This window comes from Hemiscyllium ocellatum, chromosome 7 (assembly GCF_020745735.1).
Source record: "Hemiscyllium ocellatum isolate sHemOce1 chromosome 7, sHemOce1.pat.X.cur, whole genome shotgun sequence".
Classification (NCBI taxonomy): domain Eukaryota; kingdom Metazoa; phylum Chordata; class Chondrichthyes; order Orectolobiformes; family Hemiscylliidae; genus Hemiscyllium; species Hemiscyllium ocellatum.
In genome coordinates, this window is record NC_083407.1 from 47,300,304 (window position 1) to 47,317,537 (window position 17,234).

Here is a 17,234-nt window from a genome sequence, read left to right on the forward strand (position 1 = left end):
ATAAGGTTTTGCTGTGGAAGGAATGCAAGAAGGTCATCAAGTTGAAAATATTTAACTTTTTAATGTGTCATATAATTACAATGGAAGTTAGACGTTGAGGTTGTATCATGGGAGCCTCTTAAAATATTTTTAACTTGTGCATTAGACTCATCCTATTTTGTTTGCGCATAGTCTCCAATGATCACTATACTAGAAAGCAGTCTTAACTATGTTAAACTAAATCAAATATATTTTAAAATTGCTTTAGTTGCTGCTGAATATTCAACAGGTTAAAACAATATGGAATCAAAACTGTTGAAACAACAGTGCAAAAAAATCTTAGTTTAACAAATTTACAGAGTCATAGAGATGTACAGCACAGAAACAGACCCATCAGTCCAACCCATCCATGCTGTCCAGGTATCCAAACCCAATCTAGTCCCAGCTTCCAGCATCTTGCCCATATCCCTTCAAACCCTTCCTATTCATATACCCATCTAGATGTCTTTTAAATGTTGCAATTGTACCAGCCTCCACCACATCCTCTGGCAGCTCATTCCATACGTGTACCACCCTCTGCACGAAAAAGTTGCCCCTTAGGTCTCTTTTATATCTTTCCCCTCTCCCCCTAAACCTATGCCCTCTAGTTCTGGACTCCCTGACTCCTGGGAAAAGACTTTGTCCATTTATCGTATCCATGCCCCTCATGATTTTATAAACCTGTGTAAGGTCACCCTCCGCCTCCAACGCTCCAGGGAAAACGGCCCCAGCATATTCTACCTCCCCCTATAGCTCACATCCTCCAACCCTGGAAACATGCTTGTAAATCTTTTCTGAACTCTTTCAAGTTTCGCAATATCTTTCTGATAGGAAGGAGACCAGAATTGCACACAATATTCCGACAGTAGCCTAACTAATGTCCTGTACAGTCGCAACATGATCTCCCAACTCCTGTACTCAATACTCTGACCAATAAAGAAAGCATACCAAACGCTGCCTTCACTATCCTATCTACCAGTGACTCCACTTTCAAGGAGCTATGAACCTGCACTCCAAGGTCTCTTTGTTCAGCAACACTCCCTAGGACCTTACCATTAAGTGTAGAAGTCCTGCTTAGATTTGCTTTCCCAAAATGCAGCACCTCGCATTCATCTAAATTAAACTCCATCTGCCACTTCTCCGCCCACTGGCCCATCTGTTCAAGATCCAGTAGTAATCTGAGGTAACCATATTTGCTGTCTACTACACCTCCAATTTTGGTGTCATCTGCAAACTTACTAACTGTACCTCTAATGATCACATCCAAATCATTTATATAAATGACAAAGCGTCCTGGACCCAGCACCGATCCTTGTGGCACTCCACTGGTCACAGGCCTCCCGTCTGAAAAACAACCCTCCACCACCCTCTGTCTTCTACCTTTGAGCCAGTTCTATATCCAACTGGCTAGTTGTCCCTGTATTCCATAAGATCTTGCTCACCAGTCTCCCATGAGGAACCTTGTCGAGCGCCTGAATTATATTTAAAGTAGCTTCTTTGAATCTGGGGTTTTGACAGAGCAGTTTCTCTGTTCAGTGTTAACTGTCAATTCTCCAAATATCTACAGAGCTGCACCAGTTAATTACCACTGCTAAAATTATTTTAGTGTTCTTTTTTAATATTAACATATTTGTTTGTGGGAATACATTTTTACATATTTCCAGTAAAATATCGTTTGTTCCAGACTAGAACATTTCAATTGTTGCTGCCAATTAGAGTACTCAATAACCGTAATTCATGACGGTTCAAATAAAGTGTCATTTGTAGTAGTATTGCAGATTCCAGTTGGTATTTAACAAAATTCAAATGATAGTTGATGTTTAGTTGTCAGCCATCATCAACTAGTGTACCCACCATGACCACTACCAATCAGAGTCCACTTGCCAACTGATCACGCTCCACTCATAATACTGTCTTCAAGTTTTCACATTTCTTTCAAATTGCTCTGAGTGCAAGACAAAACAATATCTGTCACTCATACTCATATATAAAATGCATTGAATGTTTTGAGTATGAGATATCGACAGAAGATTGACCAATACCGATGAAACCGACAAATACAACCATAAATGTGGATGCATGTCTGGTGCTCTCCTGCTGAAAATTCTGTTCGTCCATTACTTTTTTTATGAAAAGAAATTTCCCATTAGTCACACACACTTACATAGGTCTATATTTTCTCTTTTGTCCCTGAGCCTAAAAAATAAGAACATATGAATTTTTTGCAGTTCCTTGCGTGTACCTAATGGTGTTCTTTTTTGTGGAAGTCATTATCCTTCCACTGATTTGATGGATTGATCACAACTACATAGCCAAACCTAATCCATAGCCAGTTAAGAGAATCCCACATGTGGGAATTGAATTAGGGTCAGGATGAGTATATTTTTATTTGTTTACTGGATGCCAGTATTCCCCATCCCTCCACATACAAACCATCCTCTGTGTGAAAGTAGATGCCCCTCAGGTCCCTCTTAAATCTTTCTCCTCTCATCTTAAAAATATGCCCCTGGTTTTTAACTTCCCCCACCTGAGGAAATAAAGGCCTTTGCTATTCACCTTATAGGTGCCTCTCATGATTTTATAAACATCTGTTAGGTCACCCCTCAGCCTCCTACACTCAAGTGATAAAGGTCCCAGTCTAACCTTGATATGCAAACCCTCCAGTCCTAGCAATATTCTGGTAAATCATTTCTGAACCCTCTTTAATTTAATAATATCCTCCCTATAGTAGGTCAACTAAAACTGCACATAGCACTCCAAAAGTGGCCTCACCAATGTCCTGTACAACCTCAACATGACATCTCAACTTGCATACTCAATGCTGTAAGCAATGAAGGCAAGTATGCTAAGTGTCTCTTGACCACCCTGTCAACCTGAAATGCAACTTTCAAAAAACCATATACCTGAACCCCTTGGTCTCTCTGTTTGACAACACTATCCAGGCCCCTACCATTAACTCTATAAATCCTGCCCTTTTTTTGTACCAAAATGCAATATCTCACATTTATCCAATTTAAACTCCATCTACTGCTCTGTAGCCATTGGCCCAATTATCCCTTTGTAATCTTAGATAACCTTCCTCACTGTTGACTAGACCAAAAATTTTGCTGTTGTCTGCAAACTTATTAACCATGCCTCCTAGTTTCTCATCCAAATCATTTATATAAATGATAAACAAAAGTCACACACACATACGTAGATGTACATTTTCTCTTTTCTCTCTGAGCCTAAAAAGTAAGAACATCTGAATTTTTTGCCGTTCCCTGTGTACCTAATGGTGTTCATATATATTTGTGGAGGTCATTATCCTTCCGCTGGTTTGATGGATTGATCATAACTACATGGCCAAACCTAATCCACAGCCAGTTAAGAGAATCCCACTGATCCCTGCAGAACATTGCTGGTCACAGGCCTACAGTCTTGAGGCAAAGCCCTCCATTATCACCCTCTGTCTCCTACAATCTCACCAATTTTGTATCTAGTTGGCAAGTGCTCCCTGAATCCCATGTGATCTAACTTTACTCATTAGTCTATCATGTAAAACCTTTCCAAAGGCTTTACTACAGTCCAAGTAGACAATGTCTACCTCTCTGCCCTTGTCAATCTTTATGGTTATATCTTCAGAAAAACTCAATCAAGTTTGTGAGACATGGTTTCCTCCACACAAAGCCATGTTGACGATCCCAATTCAGCCCTTGACTGTTCAAATGCCCATAAATCCTATCTCTCAGGATCACCTCCAGCAACTTAGCCATCTCTCATTCAGACTCACATGTCTGTAGATCCCAAGCTTCTCCTCACAAGTGTTCTCAAATAAAGGCAAAACATTAGACCCTTCAGCCCTAAGAACTACCTATCATGTTGTTAGGGAGAGAGCTCCAGGATTTGGAACCAACAACAGTGAAGGAACTGTGATATATTCAAGATTTAAGATTTAAACATTAGCGTCAAGGTGTTTAGAATTAATTGACTCATGGCATAATCAAATATTTTATTCAGAAATTCTAACTTTGATTGCTCAACTGGTTTGGTTCAGCATTCTATCAAAAGGTCATCAGCTCTTAACATAAATAAAACATTTTTAAACAACTGTGAAATGCTGAACGGTGCTAATATCTGTCATAATTCTGATTAACAATTAATTAGCCTCTTGCAGCAGAAATTTAACAAACATCACTGTTCAATTTTTTTATTGACCAGACTTCATTTGTTGAAGAAAGTAAATTTGGAATCTGCCACATTGCCCTGATTATAAAACATTGAAGTGACCGTGTGTTAATTTTTTTATTCAACAGAATTATTAGTAACAGTTTGTTACCCTTCTGCAAGAAGTGACATAAGGATAAATTAAGTAAAGCATATTTGCTGTGGATTCCATCAAGCATAAAAACTAACAAACTGTTGTTTCTATCACATTACATAGACCATGAGACAACATTTCGTATGCATGTACGGCAGGTGGAGGATTACCCTGTGGATTTGTACTATCTTATGGATCTTTCCCTATCCATGAAAGATGATTTAGACAACATCCGTGTGCTGGGTACAACGTTATCCAGAGAGATGGCAAAGCTCACCAGCAACTTTCGTCTGGGCTTTGGAACATTTGTTGACAAGCCAACATCACCATTTTCTTACACAGGACCGAAATACCAGAACAACCCATGTGTAGGGTGAGTGATTTTTCAGTGACTTGCTAAGTGTCCTATTACAACAAAGGGATCCCTGGTAGCATTCAAGGGTAACATTTTCCACTAATTTGTTTCTGAGAGTGTATACTGAGCAGTTAAATCACGGACTTAAATTACGTATTAATCACTCAATGTCCTGGAAAAGCAATTTGTAGCTGATGCTTTTCAATTGATTGTCTAGTTCATTAATTTTCAATGGTTTGCATTATAATCTCATAATTTAAAACTAAACTGAAATGCTGCATTATTCCTGTAAAATTGAGGCTGGATAACAGTAAAAGTTTTAGACAAATGTAACAAGGCAAGTTCAGACACTCACTAAGTCTGCTCCACACTCTGCTAATGAGGATAACAAAATGAAATATTTTTGTCTTGTTTGAACTTGTCCTTTCATTCAATCATTATGCGCAGAGATTAAAAATGATTTGCACTGTCAGAAATCATGCCCTAACTTGACACACTGAGCATTTAGGAGTTTGAAGAAGTGCCAATTGACACACAATTGAAACAGAAGCATTTGTGGTTTGTTCACATGTATCAGTTTGGTAATTCTGAGAGTGAAATAGAATTAAGGTTTGCTTAATATAAGCTTTTAGTTTCATGTCACCTTGCTCTTTATTTGATTATTTATGTTGTTTTAGGTCTTTTTGCACAAGAGAAAGGTTTCAAATATCTTGAAACACTCTAAAAGTGTTAACAATCCAGGTATTTCATAATTGGTAAGAGTAAATGAAAAAGAAACAACTTGGATTTTTCTAGTATTTTTCATGTGTCTAAGGCCATTTATGAACAACTGATTTGACTGGTCTAGAGAATGTGAATATTTATTATTTTCTATACATGAGTATGTTTATTACATTTCTGTAACTTAGTTATTACTTTAATTCTCAAACTAAATTGCTAGTTAAATCTGAGGTCAAGGTCTGTGTGATGTCATTCTGCAGCTTCTCAAATGTGAGAGGAAGAGCCACTGTTGACATGGGATATAACTAGGAGCTAGAATCAACTAAAATTTGTTTTCTGGCAACCTAACAACTGAGCTGGGTGTGAATTGTTCATTAATGAAGAACATTCAGGCTCCCTTCCAAAAGTCATCTGAAACACCTGAACCTAAAATATAGTGAAACTTTAAAAAATCGGAAAACACAATCTCGCCTTTTCTGTGAGGGACTTTATGCCATTATTTCATCTCTTAGAAATATTTTTCAGTATTCCTCTGTGGTCTGTAAAGCTTGATCATGCAGAGTTTCTTTAACATCTTCTAAATTTTGATCTTTTATTAATTTATCTTTGGAAGACCTGAACCACTATTTCCAATCTGCAATGATGCAATATGCATTGCTGCTACTTGTAAAGACTTGTGAAACCAGACTTCCTTGCACACTTTTCAGCTGAGTCTTCTTTTTCTGGCTGAAGTAGCAATGAGTCAGTATGGCTATCCCTGCTTGATGAGTATAAAGGATGTGAAAAGAAGGCACACCTTTTGTTATGACATTAGCTTCTGGATTTATATAAAATGTTGTGACCAGTTTTAATAGTTTTTTTTCAGTGAGTGGGTGAGAATGTGCATGAGTCAGTTGAGGATGGGAGGGAGAGTGGTGTGTGGCTGAGGGAATGAGTGGGCAGACAAGTGGGTGGTGGGGATGGTAGTCAGGTTGGGTGAGTTCAAAGTTGCTGATGTAGCAGTGTGGAGGGGTTAGTCTGGTATAGCTATTGTTGGGTAAAGAGACAGTTGTGTTTGATAGATGGGAGTGAAAGTGGTATGGGAGTAGATGGGTGCTTCAGTTGTGGTACACAATTCAGAGATACTTTTTGCTGAGTTAGACCAGTATTAATATTTTCTTTGTAATAGTTAAGTTGGCACATCTGGTTCGAGTGTCTGACTCTCAGCTCATTATTGGAGACTTCTGTTTAGGTTCTGATCAGTACAAATAAGATCTGTGTGTGCATCAGGACTCTTGCAGGTATTGTCACACACTGAAAAATTTTGGCTTAGAGTTTGACATTGCAGTTCTGGAAGATCTGTGTCTGTCTTTTTTGGTTGAAAAATGTAATGCTGGAAAAGCATAACAGGTCAAGATCTGCTGTGCTTTTCCAGTGCCACATTTTTCGACTCTGATCTCCAGCATCTGCAGTCCTCACCTTCTCCTATCTTTCTTGACACTTATCAGATCTCAGCAATTAAAGTATCATTACATGAAACATTTTCTCATTACTTTCTGATTACTGTAATATAATACATGAGGAAAATTGAAAGATAAAAACTAGTTTTTAAGTTGGTTCCAACTAAGTTTGCAGTTTAAAGAGTGCTAGGAAAGAATCATCCTTCTTGATAACACAAAATGGCAATAGTAGAACAGCAACCTGTTACGCATTCTACTGATTTGCTTCATTGACTTCAATGTTGAATGTAAAATTGTTTGCCAATTTATTAGTATTCATTTTGAAATCTCACCCAGTGACATTTCTGATTTTATATTTATAACAACAACGGATTTCCCAAATGCCTGCACCACCCAACTCATAAAATATACCATTTAATGATGTTTGGAGCATGTATTACAAATTTCCTGAAGGAAACTGGACAAGAATGGTAAGGTCCTAGGGAATGTTGCTGAACAAAGAGACCTTGGAGTGCAGGTTCATAGCTCCTTGAAAGTGGAGTCGCAGATAGATAGGATAGTGAAGAAGGCGTTTCCTTTATTGGTCAGAGTATTGAGTACAGGAGTTGGGAGGTCATGTTGCGGTTGTACAGGACATTGGTTAGGCCACTGTTGGAATATTGCGTGCAATTCTGGTCTCCTTCCTATCGGAAAGATGTTGTAAAACTTGAAAGGGTTCAGAAAAGATTTGCAAGCATGTTGCCAGGGTTGGAGGATCTGAGCTACAGGGAGAGGCTGAACAGGCTGGGGCTGTTTTCCCTGGAGCGTCGGAGACTGAAGGGTGACCTTAGAGGTTTACAAAATTATGAGGGGCGTGGATAGGATAAATAGACAAAGTCTTTTAGGGTGAGAGGGGAAAGATATAAAAGAGACCTAAGGGGCAACTTTTTCATGCAGAGGGTGGTACGTGTATGGAATGAGCTGCCAGAGGATGTGTTGGAGGCTGGTACAATTGCAACATTTAAGAGGCATTTGGATGGATATGGGCCAGGTGCTGGCAGGTGGGACTAGATTGGATTGGGATATCTGGTCGGCATAGACGGGTTGGACCGAAGGGTCCACTTCCACGCTGTACATCTCTATGACTCTAAGAAGTTAGCAGTGAAGAGACTATATAAATATATTTTACAATAAATTCAGAATCCAAGTTTTGCTCCTTGGGTATACCTGTATGTAACTTTGATGTTTTAGGAGTGTAGGCTTTAATAGTCGGGTCTTTTTGTGACCTGTATGTTCCACTTTTCTAAATTAATCAAATGTCATTATTCCAAATTGATCTCTCTATAATAGTTGTGACAAAGATATGATACCAAAGAAAGCATAAGCACAAAAATGAACTGTTATTACTGCATTGTTGAGAAGTTGAATATAGTGCTGTCTTCTGAAGTGCTCAAATATCTTCCTCAATGAACAGTGTCAACTGTGTATGTCACAAAGGTGACCAGTCTAGATGATGACAATTTTTGCATCCTCTCTTTCTACCCTGTTTCTTTTCTGAAGGTTTTGATGTTAATTGATTCCAGTAATGGTATTACAAGTGTACACAATAGAAGCAATGACTCTTTACTTACAGAATGTTGACCTTCAAGGATGGTTTGCTCAGGACCTGGAGGTAAAGTGAACTTAATTAGGTGCAACATTGTGAATTGGAAATCTATCACCTTCTTGTCCCTGTCCAATTTAACTTCTGAGTGGAAAGGCTCAATCCCCCATCTTCCTTCTCCTGCCAATTGAGGGATGTGACAGAGTTGGTCTATCAGACTAGTTAACTAGTGCAGTAATGTTATTATTGGGCTCCCTAAATCTATACAGAATGTTGGGATGGGCCTGGGGCACAGTTTGGCTGCTGAGGGCCATTCCCCAGATCTTTAAGAAATTCCATCCCCATGTCCCTCACCCCTCCCTTCCATTTACTCTGTTTGAGAACCCCCTCACCTTCCCCAAAATAAGTCCTTCCTTTCACAAGAGGGATCCTTCAAGCCTGGGGTTGTTGTCCCAGCAACAGCCACTGCATCTGTTGAGTTGTGGAATTGTCTGCCTCTGATTTGTGATGTCTTGGATTTTAAACATCTGAAAGCATGCTGGTGTCCAATCAGCTTCTGTTTGCTTGAAGATCTAACAGGCTTTCTCATTTTTGTAGACTCTGTGCTTCTTTCCTAGAAAATCACTTTTGTGCTTAATCAGAAATCAGGAAAATCTTGACCCAGGTTGATATGGTGTTGTCAGTTAGAAATACTTTATTTCAGAAGACTGGAACAAAGTGGCTTCATCAGTAATATAAGTAATACTTCTCGTAAGCTTATTCAGATCTTCTACTACTCCATTTTTCTTATGATCTTACTACCTGTCCTGGGGCCAGATATATATTTGGCCACAAAATGTGAGAATTAATTTCACATTAAAATTCATATGGCAGGATATAGGGAATTGATTATCCTGCAACTTTTTCTTTACACCAGCCATGCTTCTTGCGGAGTCACTAATAATTACAAGTGTCCTGCAGAGTATCTTTGCATACACGTTTTTCTTGGGCAACTATTTTTGATACTAGAAATAGCTTGATATGGTCTTTAAAATGTGGAACAGTCATTTTAAAAGTGGTTGGATATAGTCACTTTGGGTTTGTGTTTCCTAAATCATTTTGTGTGTGGTAATGTGTGGTTTACTAGACTAGTGCATTGTGTTCCTGATGAAGGGCTTTTGCCCGAAATGTCGATTTTCCTGCACCCCTGATGCTGCCTGACCTGCTGTGCTTTTCCAGCGCCATTCTAATCTTGACTCTAATGCATTGTGTAGTCATCTTGGAAATCCATATCCTGGCGACCAAGAATGCTCAAAGCTTTTGGTAAGTAACAACTCTTTCCACATGTGATATTGAATTCCTTTTTTCAGATATCATGGAGAACTTTGGAAATACCTACTGATCAAAGTTCCATGGACTTCTGCTTGTGAGTTTGTAGGCAGGGCTATTTGTTGAATTACCTCAGTGGCCTGCCTGTTGCTCTCTTATCTGCCCACAACCTGTCCTCAATTTTGTGGATTGTGGTGGTGGCGGAGCAAGATGCGGGCAAGATATCATACCTAGGTTGGCCCAGCTACCTATGTCCCAGTAGAGTTCCTTAAGGGGCCAATTAAACAACATTGATTCCCACCCCACCCTCTCCATCAAGAATCCCATAAACCTGTAAATCCCCTCATTAGAGATATGACCTGAGGGTCGTCACACCTCCGGGGAGTGGAGAAATTGAGAAGAAGAATCCTCTGTCATAACCTTAGCTAGTGCATAAATTGAGCCCACACTGTGGCATCACTCTGCTTTGCAAACCGACTACCTAAGCTAACAGAGTCCCTGTCTCTCCTTCCTGAGGAAATGTGTGCCCAATAAGTACATTCTTGAGCAAATTAGGGATATTTGTGTTAACTGTATTGTTATTTTGTTCAAACATTTTCCTTCAAGTCCAGTTAATATCTAGTCCAAAACTCAGTTACGAATAGAGCCTTGAGAGATTTTTCTTTATCTATAGGTCAAGCTGTAAACTCTGTTAAAACTGTTGATGGAAGACATCAACTGGCCCAACAGAAATGATCAGAAGTGTAACAGCAGGTAGACCACTTTTTAGAAGAAATAAACGTTTTTTTTACTCTTTAAAGAGAAGGTAGGGTTGTTTATGTCTTCGAAGATCAGTTCTGTCAGGGACACCACTTTTTTTTGTTCCGGTCTAAAAAGTAACATCTAGCAAAAGGTGCTGAAACCCAGACTATATCTGCTGTGCTGAGCTGGCAGCCCAAATATTCAGTAGACAATGTGATTACTGCTATAATTATACCATTTTTATTAAAGGTCAAACATGAGGTCATTATGAGTTGAGTTGTAGATATGCTGGTCCTAGTGATCTGATAATAAAGATAGATGGTTCACAACTGAAGTTTACCAATAATTGGTAGAAAAGTATAATTGAATTAATAAATTGAAAGAAATTAAATGTCATAGTTGAAATCATAGTTGACGTGCTTTTTCAACAGAATGTCATGAATCTTTGAGATAATTTTCATGATTCTTATAGTGACTGTAAAATACTCTATTGGACCAAAGTTAACCAATTGTGGGTCCAAAATGGGAATATTTTAGATTTACATTAAGATTGAGGATCTCCAGTTATAAAGTTATTTTCTTGCTTTTGCCCTATTAGTCTTTTGCTGCCACTCACTGGTTTGTATTGTATGTGTATGAAGAATTGGAAGTATTACTAATTCACTCTGGTGTGAATTTGAGTATAGCTTTATCTCTGTACTAACTGCTACCATAATACTGTCATAACATATGTTAATTTGTTGACTGTGACAATGACCACAGCAAATGTGTTTTAAAATTAGTCATCTTGAAACTCATCATGCCCTGGGTTTACTGACACAGTGGAAAGATGGGCAGAGACCAGTTATGGCTGGTGCATCGTTTTGCATTGTTCAGCTCCTACACAGTAGCATCCAATGGAGTGACTATTTATAAATAAGTCGAGCCAAGCCAATCAGGCAGTTGTGACCAAATAACAAACCGAAGAAAGTGTAAAGAGAAAGAGACAATGAGAGCTTGAGCTATGGGTGACATGCAAAATGAGAAGCAGCTGGAATAAAGTTAACAGTAGAAAGAAAAGCAGAAGAGGAAGCAGACAAACCTAGTGATGGGAGGAAAATTGAGAGTTTTGGGACAGTGGGAATTTAAGGTACGAAGGATGGGTATGAGTGACCAATATGGGAGCATCTCCTAAGACCGATATATGATTGGTCAGTTATTTCCATCAGTAGTGTTCCATTTCCCTTTTCCTTCGTAATTCCGTCTATCACCCACTCTTTAAAAATTCTCTCTGTATGTTTGCTGAGTCCAAAATAACATTGCAAAATGAACAGAAGATGTATGTCCAGGCAAAAAATTTTCAAACTTATAATAATATAAAAAGTATGTTTGTATGCTGGATTTATTTACAGTTTTTGTTCCCAGCTGGTCATTTCAGAGATTACCAAAGGTATAGCCAGGAGGTACTTAATCATGTAGGAAGAATAGGGAAGTTTTTTTTTAAAAGACTGCAGCACAGTACTATACGAAAGGGGCATGACATTTGATGGATAAACTTAAAATATTTGTTGAAACAGTGGCTGAGTTTCCTAGGCTGAGGAGAGAGCCCAGAGGTACTGGCATTGCAGAAATCTCGCCAAACCTAATGGCAGGACCTATTTTATAATTTATTTTCCTCCACTTTCTGCTCAACAAAACTTGGCTTGGCTAGATTGACCAGCTACTAAGCAGGGAAAAGAATAGTTGAATGTTGCAGCTTGGAAGCAGGAGTTACTGGGAAACATTTGAAGGTATATGGGTGTAGAGTGGCCAGGAAACATCAGATTGTGCACAAGCAATTGGGGGGAGAGAGCCAAGAGCATCTTGTAAGCTATGTCCTGATAGAGTGGGAAGTCCAGCTACACCAAGAAAAAAAAACAAGGGGCAGATTGTTCCTTTCTAGAGGACTGGAGAGAGGCAACACATGAGAATAAAGCTGTTGATGAATTGCCTTTGTCAAGGATGTGTTTATTGGATGCTGTCTATATTGGATCAGTTGATGATTACTGGTTAAATAATACACTATCTTCTTTAGTGTTACAATAGAGTGAAGTAATGCCAATTCTTTTTGTTGTATTTAACTGTAGTATAAGAAATTGTATTTTGATTTATAGCTTAGTGGTGGTGCAATCAAATCATATCTGGAACACACCACCGAATACTTGCCTTTTTGAAAAAAATTATAAAATTTGGGATCTAGGCTATCATCACAATATACGTTTGGAGGTTCTGGTCTGGTCCATAACAGCACCCAGCTAGGCAAGTCAGGAGTATTTCTTTTCATTTCTGAATTTTGACTTGTAGATGATAGACAGGCACTGAGAAGATTTTTAACGTTTCAAAACTAGCATTATAGTGCTTTTTCCAAAATAACAGAAATATTTATTTCTGCCAAATTATTGCTACTTCCTTCATTGATCAAAATTATTAAACTTATGGAATGTAGTCAGTTGGCATTTGCAGTTATCAATTGAAAATTGTAAAGTCTTAAGATGGACTTGCTACTTTCAATATTTAACATTAATATTTTAATTGTTCATGATTACTGCAGTCATTTTCACTTCAGAAAATCTTGGGTTGTAAAAAAAATGTGCATCTTTTTAAAATAAACATTAAAGAATCAACTGATATAGTTCTTCTGACAAGTTTTGAAAATTATGGTTTTAATTGACAATCTAGTTTAAATTTCAGTACGTCATTGAATTAATTTACCTGTGAAATGTTCTCTTCCACATTTTTTGCTTTATTGAACCTAAATTTGATTCATGTTAAAATCAAACCAACTATTTGTTGAATTTACGTGAAAATGTAACCTCACAAAAATTCTTCATGCATTTCATTTTTTGTCAGTTATGATAACTGAAAGCAAATCTTTCTCACTCCTCCGGAAGGTTAGAACATTCACCAGCATTGAAATATTATTGAGCACTTCCTTAAGTAAAGTTTTCTAGTTCTAGCTCTTCTCATAGGCTATCAATCTCTTTTTTTTGTGATCAATTATTTAATGTGTAATTTTACTTGTAGGCCAAAGTTCAAATAGAAAAGAATGAAGGAAATATTTGAATATTATTAAAATTTAGTTTAGTTCTGGAAAACTTAATCTGTGTTATTAGCTATAAAAATCAGAAACCTAAACTCTTAAAACCAATAATGAGTTTACCAAAAAAAAATTGAAGTAGTTGCACTTTAGCCAATTGCAAAATGCTAAAATCTGTTTGATTGGCACAGCATAAATTGCCATGCTCATATATAAAGATGCATCTTATCCTTGCTGCTGTTGTGTCTTTTCATGTAGATATAAGCTGTTTCCACAATGTGTTCCATCTTTTGGATTCCGTCACTTGCTGTCACTGACTGACAAGTCTGACAAATTCAATGCAGAAGTTCAGAAACAGATGGTATCTCGGAATCGTGATGCACCAGAGGGTGGACTTGATGCAATCCTGCAGGCAGCCGTTTGCAAGGTGAGGAGATTTCATCTGCAGATAGTTTTGCTGTACTGTAGCAACCTGGGGGTTTATCTTTCTTTATTGCCAGCTTTATCTGCTCTTATCTAATATATCTCTGTTCATTGTTATTAATTCTTTCTAGAAGTTAAAGGGAGAAAATTCATTCATATAGCTTGAAGCATTATATGTTACTACCTATATGGCCAACTCTGTTTTTCATCGATTTTTTTTAATTGAAGAGAATTGGGCTGATATGATAGAAGTCCATGGTATTGTTCCTCCTAGGAGGAATCCACATTATATGTATTGGGGACAAATTGGATTTGGAATCCAGAGATAGTTAAAATCAGAAGCTTTTTCTTACAAACAAGCAGGAAAAGGTTCAAACACTTAAGTCTCTCAAAGTTCATTTGCCATGAAATTTATTTTCTTGATTCTAAGAGAAATCAACACAGCTGGCTTCAAAACATTCTTGGCCTGCTTGTCTACCTCATTACATTATATTCTGGAAAGCACATTTTAGTGCATTTGTCAAGTGAGAAAATGGAAAAATACAGAAGTGTCTCAAGGTGAAAATTGCTTTGGTTTTATCGCCAGTCACTCAATCATTATATTTTCCCACTTGTGTGATCCTACTAGAAGCAATGCTATGCAGAAAGTTTTACTTCCCAAAACTTTTAGCTTTATTAGAGTTAACAACCTTTTAATGAATCTTTGCTTTGTTATTTTACAAAAGAGGAGCAATACCATGGCTTCTATCATATCAGCCCAATCCTCTTCAATTATAAAATCGGTGAAAAACAGAGTTGGCCATATAGGTGCTGGTACCTTAATTGGGATGACTTAAAATGAAGATTGTGAGCTAAATCTCATTCGATGTTAGTACATAGACAGTCGATTTCCTGGTGACAAATTCCCAGGTTGGTCATTAGCTGTGCATTTACACGGTTCTCTTCAATAATATTGAGGAAACCTAGACAAACAATTCAGGTAATGGCCACTGGCATTGTCTGATTTGGGGAATTGATGTAGTGTAAGTAGCACCGCTTTGAAGCAAACAGTCATGAATATCTTTTCAGCCACATTTTTTCATTTTGCTTACAGCTCAGTGCCAATAAATTAAATGCCTTTCAGCATGAACTATTCCCAAATTAATTTGAAATGTCCACTTGGTTCAGAGCGAAGTTGAAAATTACTTCGTGTTTTAACTTTTTTGGAAATGCCCATGAGGGTGGAATTGATACAGCTAGAATTAATTTGAGAATCCCTACAGCTTGCAGAGAGGCTTTCATCACTTGCGTCCACACTAGATTCAAAAAGATTTCCAAGATGAAATTAATATATCACCCAATCCTCTCAGCTAGTTCATTCTTAAAAGGAAATGTAATGACAAGTCATGTTTTAGAAACAAATATGCAACTCTATGGCACAGAAACCAAACATTTAGTCTAAGTAGTCTATAGTTGTACTTCTCCAGAAAAGCTTTTTCCAGGTCTAATCACTAATTCTACCCTGCCAAAAATCACATGACACTGGGTATTAGTCGAATAGGCTTATTTGAAACCACAAGCTTTCAGAGCCCAGCTCCTTCCTCTGGTAGCTAATGAGAGAGAATACATTGGACACAGAATTTATAAGGAAAAGATCAAAGGGCTGTACAAATTATGTAAATGTATTGAAAAGACCTAGATGGCTATTAAGTCTTTTATCAGTTAGAATGGATGCAGATTTTGATTGATTCGTATGTAAATCTCAGAATTTCTTTCAAGTCACTGCCCCAAAATAACTTAAGATTTTATCAGTATAAAGGTGACATTTCAGGTCGGACAATGCATTTTAGGTGTGACGCCTTGTTTCAAGTCAAGATCTTCCCTGCACCCCACTTCTCACTTTCAAACAACCATCAAATCTTAAACAGATTATTGTTCGCAGCAAATTACCTAGCCTTCAGGACAACATTGACTACAACACCATGACAGTGCTATCATGGCAGCCACTGCAAGACATGCCAAAACATAGACATGGATACTATTGTTATACATGAGGGCACCACCCACCAGGTGCTCATGTGAGTTGGCCAACATTTTCTAACTTGCGCTGAGGCATGGTATATTGGCAAAACCATGTGGGTGCTACAATGACAGATGAATGGATTCCATGCAACAATCGCCAGACAGGGGTTTTCTCTCCGTGGTGGAATACTTCAGTCATCAAGGACATTTGACATAGGATCTTCGGGGAAACGTCCTGTAAGGCAGACTTTGGGACATTCAACAACACGGACTTGCGGAGCAAAGACTGATAGTCAAGTTCAGTATCCATGAGAAAGCCCTTGACCAAGATTTTGGGTTCGTGTCACACGACACGTGACCCCACGACACTATACACCCTCACACACATACATCTTGTTATGAGGATGTGGATGTATTGTACCTTTTAAATGAGTTAAAAGGCAGCACCAAGTTTTCTTAATAAGATATAATGTAACATGTGATCCAGCTACTGGTGTGGCTAGGGTAGTTAGTTGCCTGGACACACAAAAAAATTTGCATTAGGCAAATAATTCAGTTTAAATTATACCCTGACAATACCAAACGCCAATCAAGTTTGAATTGAGTATATCGACAGTCTTAAAAGCCAATGACACAATCCGATGCTTTAGGGGTATAAGACAGGGGAAAATTGAACAACTGAGAGGAGACCTGCCAAACTAGTGACATCTGTGAACTGCCCAGAAAAATAGTTCTCTTAAAGATACCTTTATTGATCAGTAACCTGTGAAGCAGGATCCCCAAGAAGGAGAAAAGATGACCAGAATACAGAGAAGAACTGAAAGCTGCCGGGTTTCGAGATAAGAAGTTTTTGTTTTGTAAATCTTATTTGGGAGTTTTATCAGACTAGTATTGTAGAAGGGCAAGGTTAAAAAATAGGTTAAAGGAAGGAGTTGTAAATAGAAGTTAGTTAATTATTCTCTGTTATACTTTAAGAAATAAAGTTGTTATTTTACTTTAACTAGTTATTGGCCTATCGAATTTTCACAGATTACTCCACTGGATAAATCTTTTCTGTGTTGCTGATTTAAAATATGCAGAAGGGTGACAGTTTGGGGGCTCGTTGTCAGGATTTGAATAGATTTTGGGATACGAAAATCCCAGCAGATTTAAACACTTTTTCAGATTAGTGTCCTAGATCTTTAAATAAAACATAGATGAGACAATTTGTTTAATTTCAGTGACTTGTGGTTGATTTAATTAAAAGTGAGAGAAATGGCTCTTAAAATTACTATAGAGGTTCTGGAATTTGA

General features: G+C 37.8%; 1 protein-coding gene across 1 annotated transcript in view; it reads left to right on the forward strand.

Annotated features, from left to right (window-relative positions):
• Nucleotides 1-17,234, forward strand: part of itgb5 (integrin, beta 5) — a 126,101-nt gene that overhangs the window by 14,981 nt on the left and 93,886 nt on the right. Inside the window, exons 4-5 of the mRNA XM_060827167.1 lie at nt 4,442-4,691; nt 13,777-13,945. Coding sequence (XP_060683150.1) covers nt 4,442-4,691; nt 13,777-13,945 — 419 coding nt within the window. The remainder of the gene's footprint in view (nt 1-4,441; nt 4,692-13,776; nt 13,946-17,234) is intronic.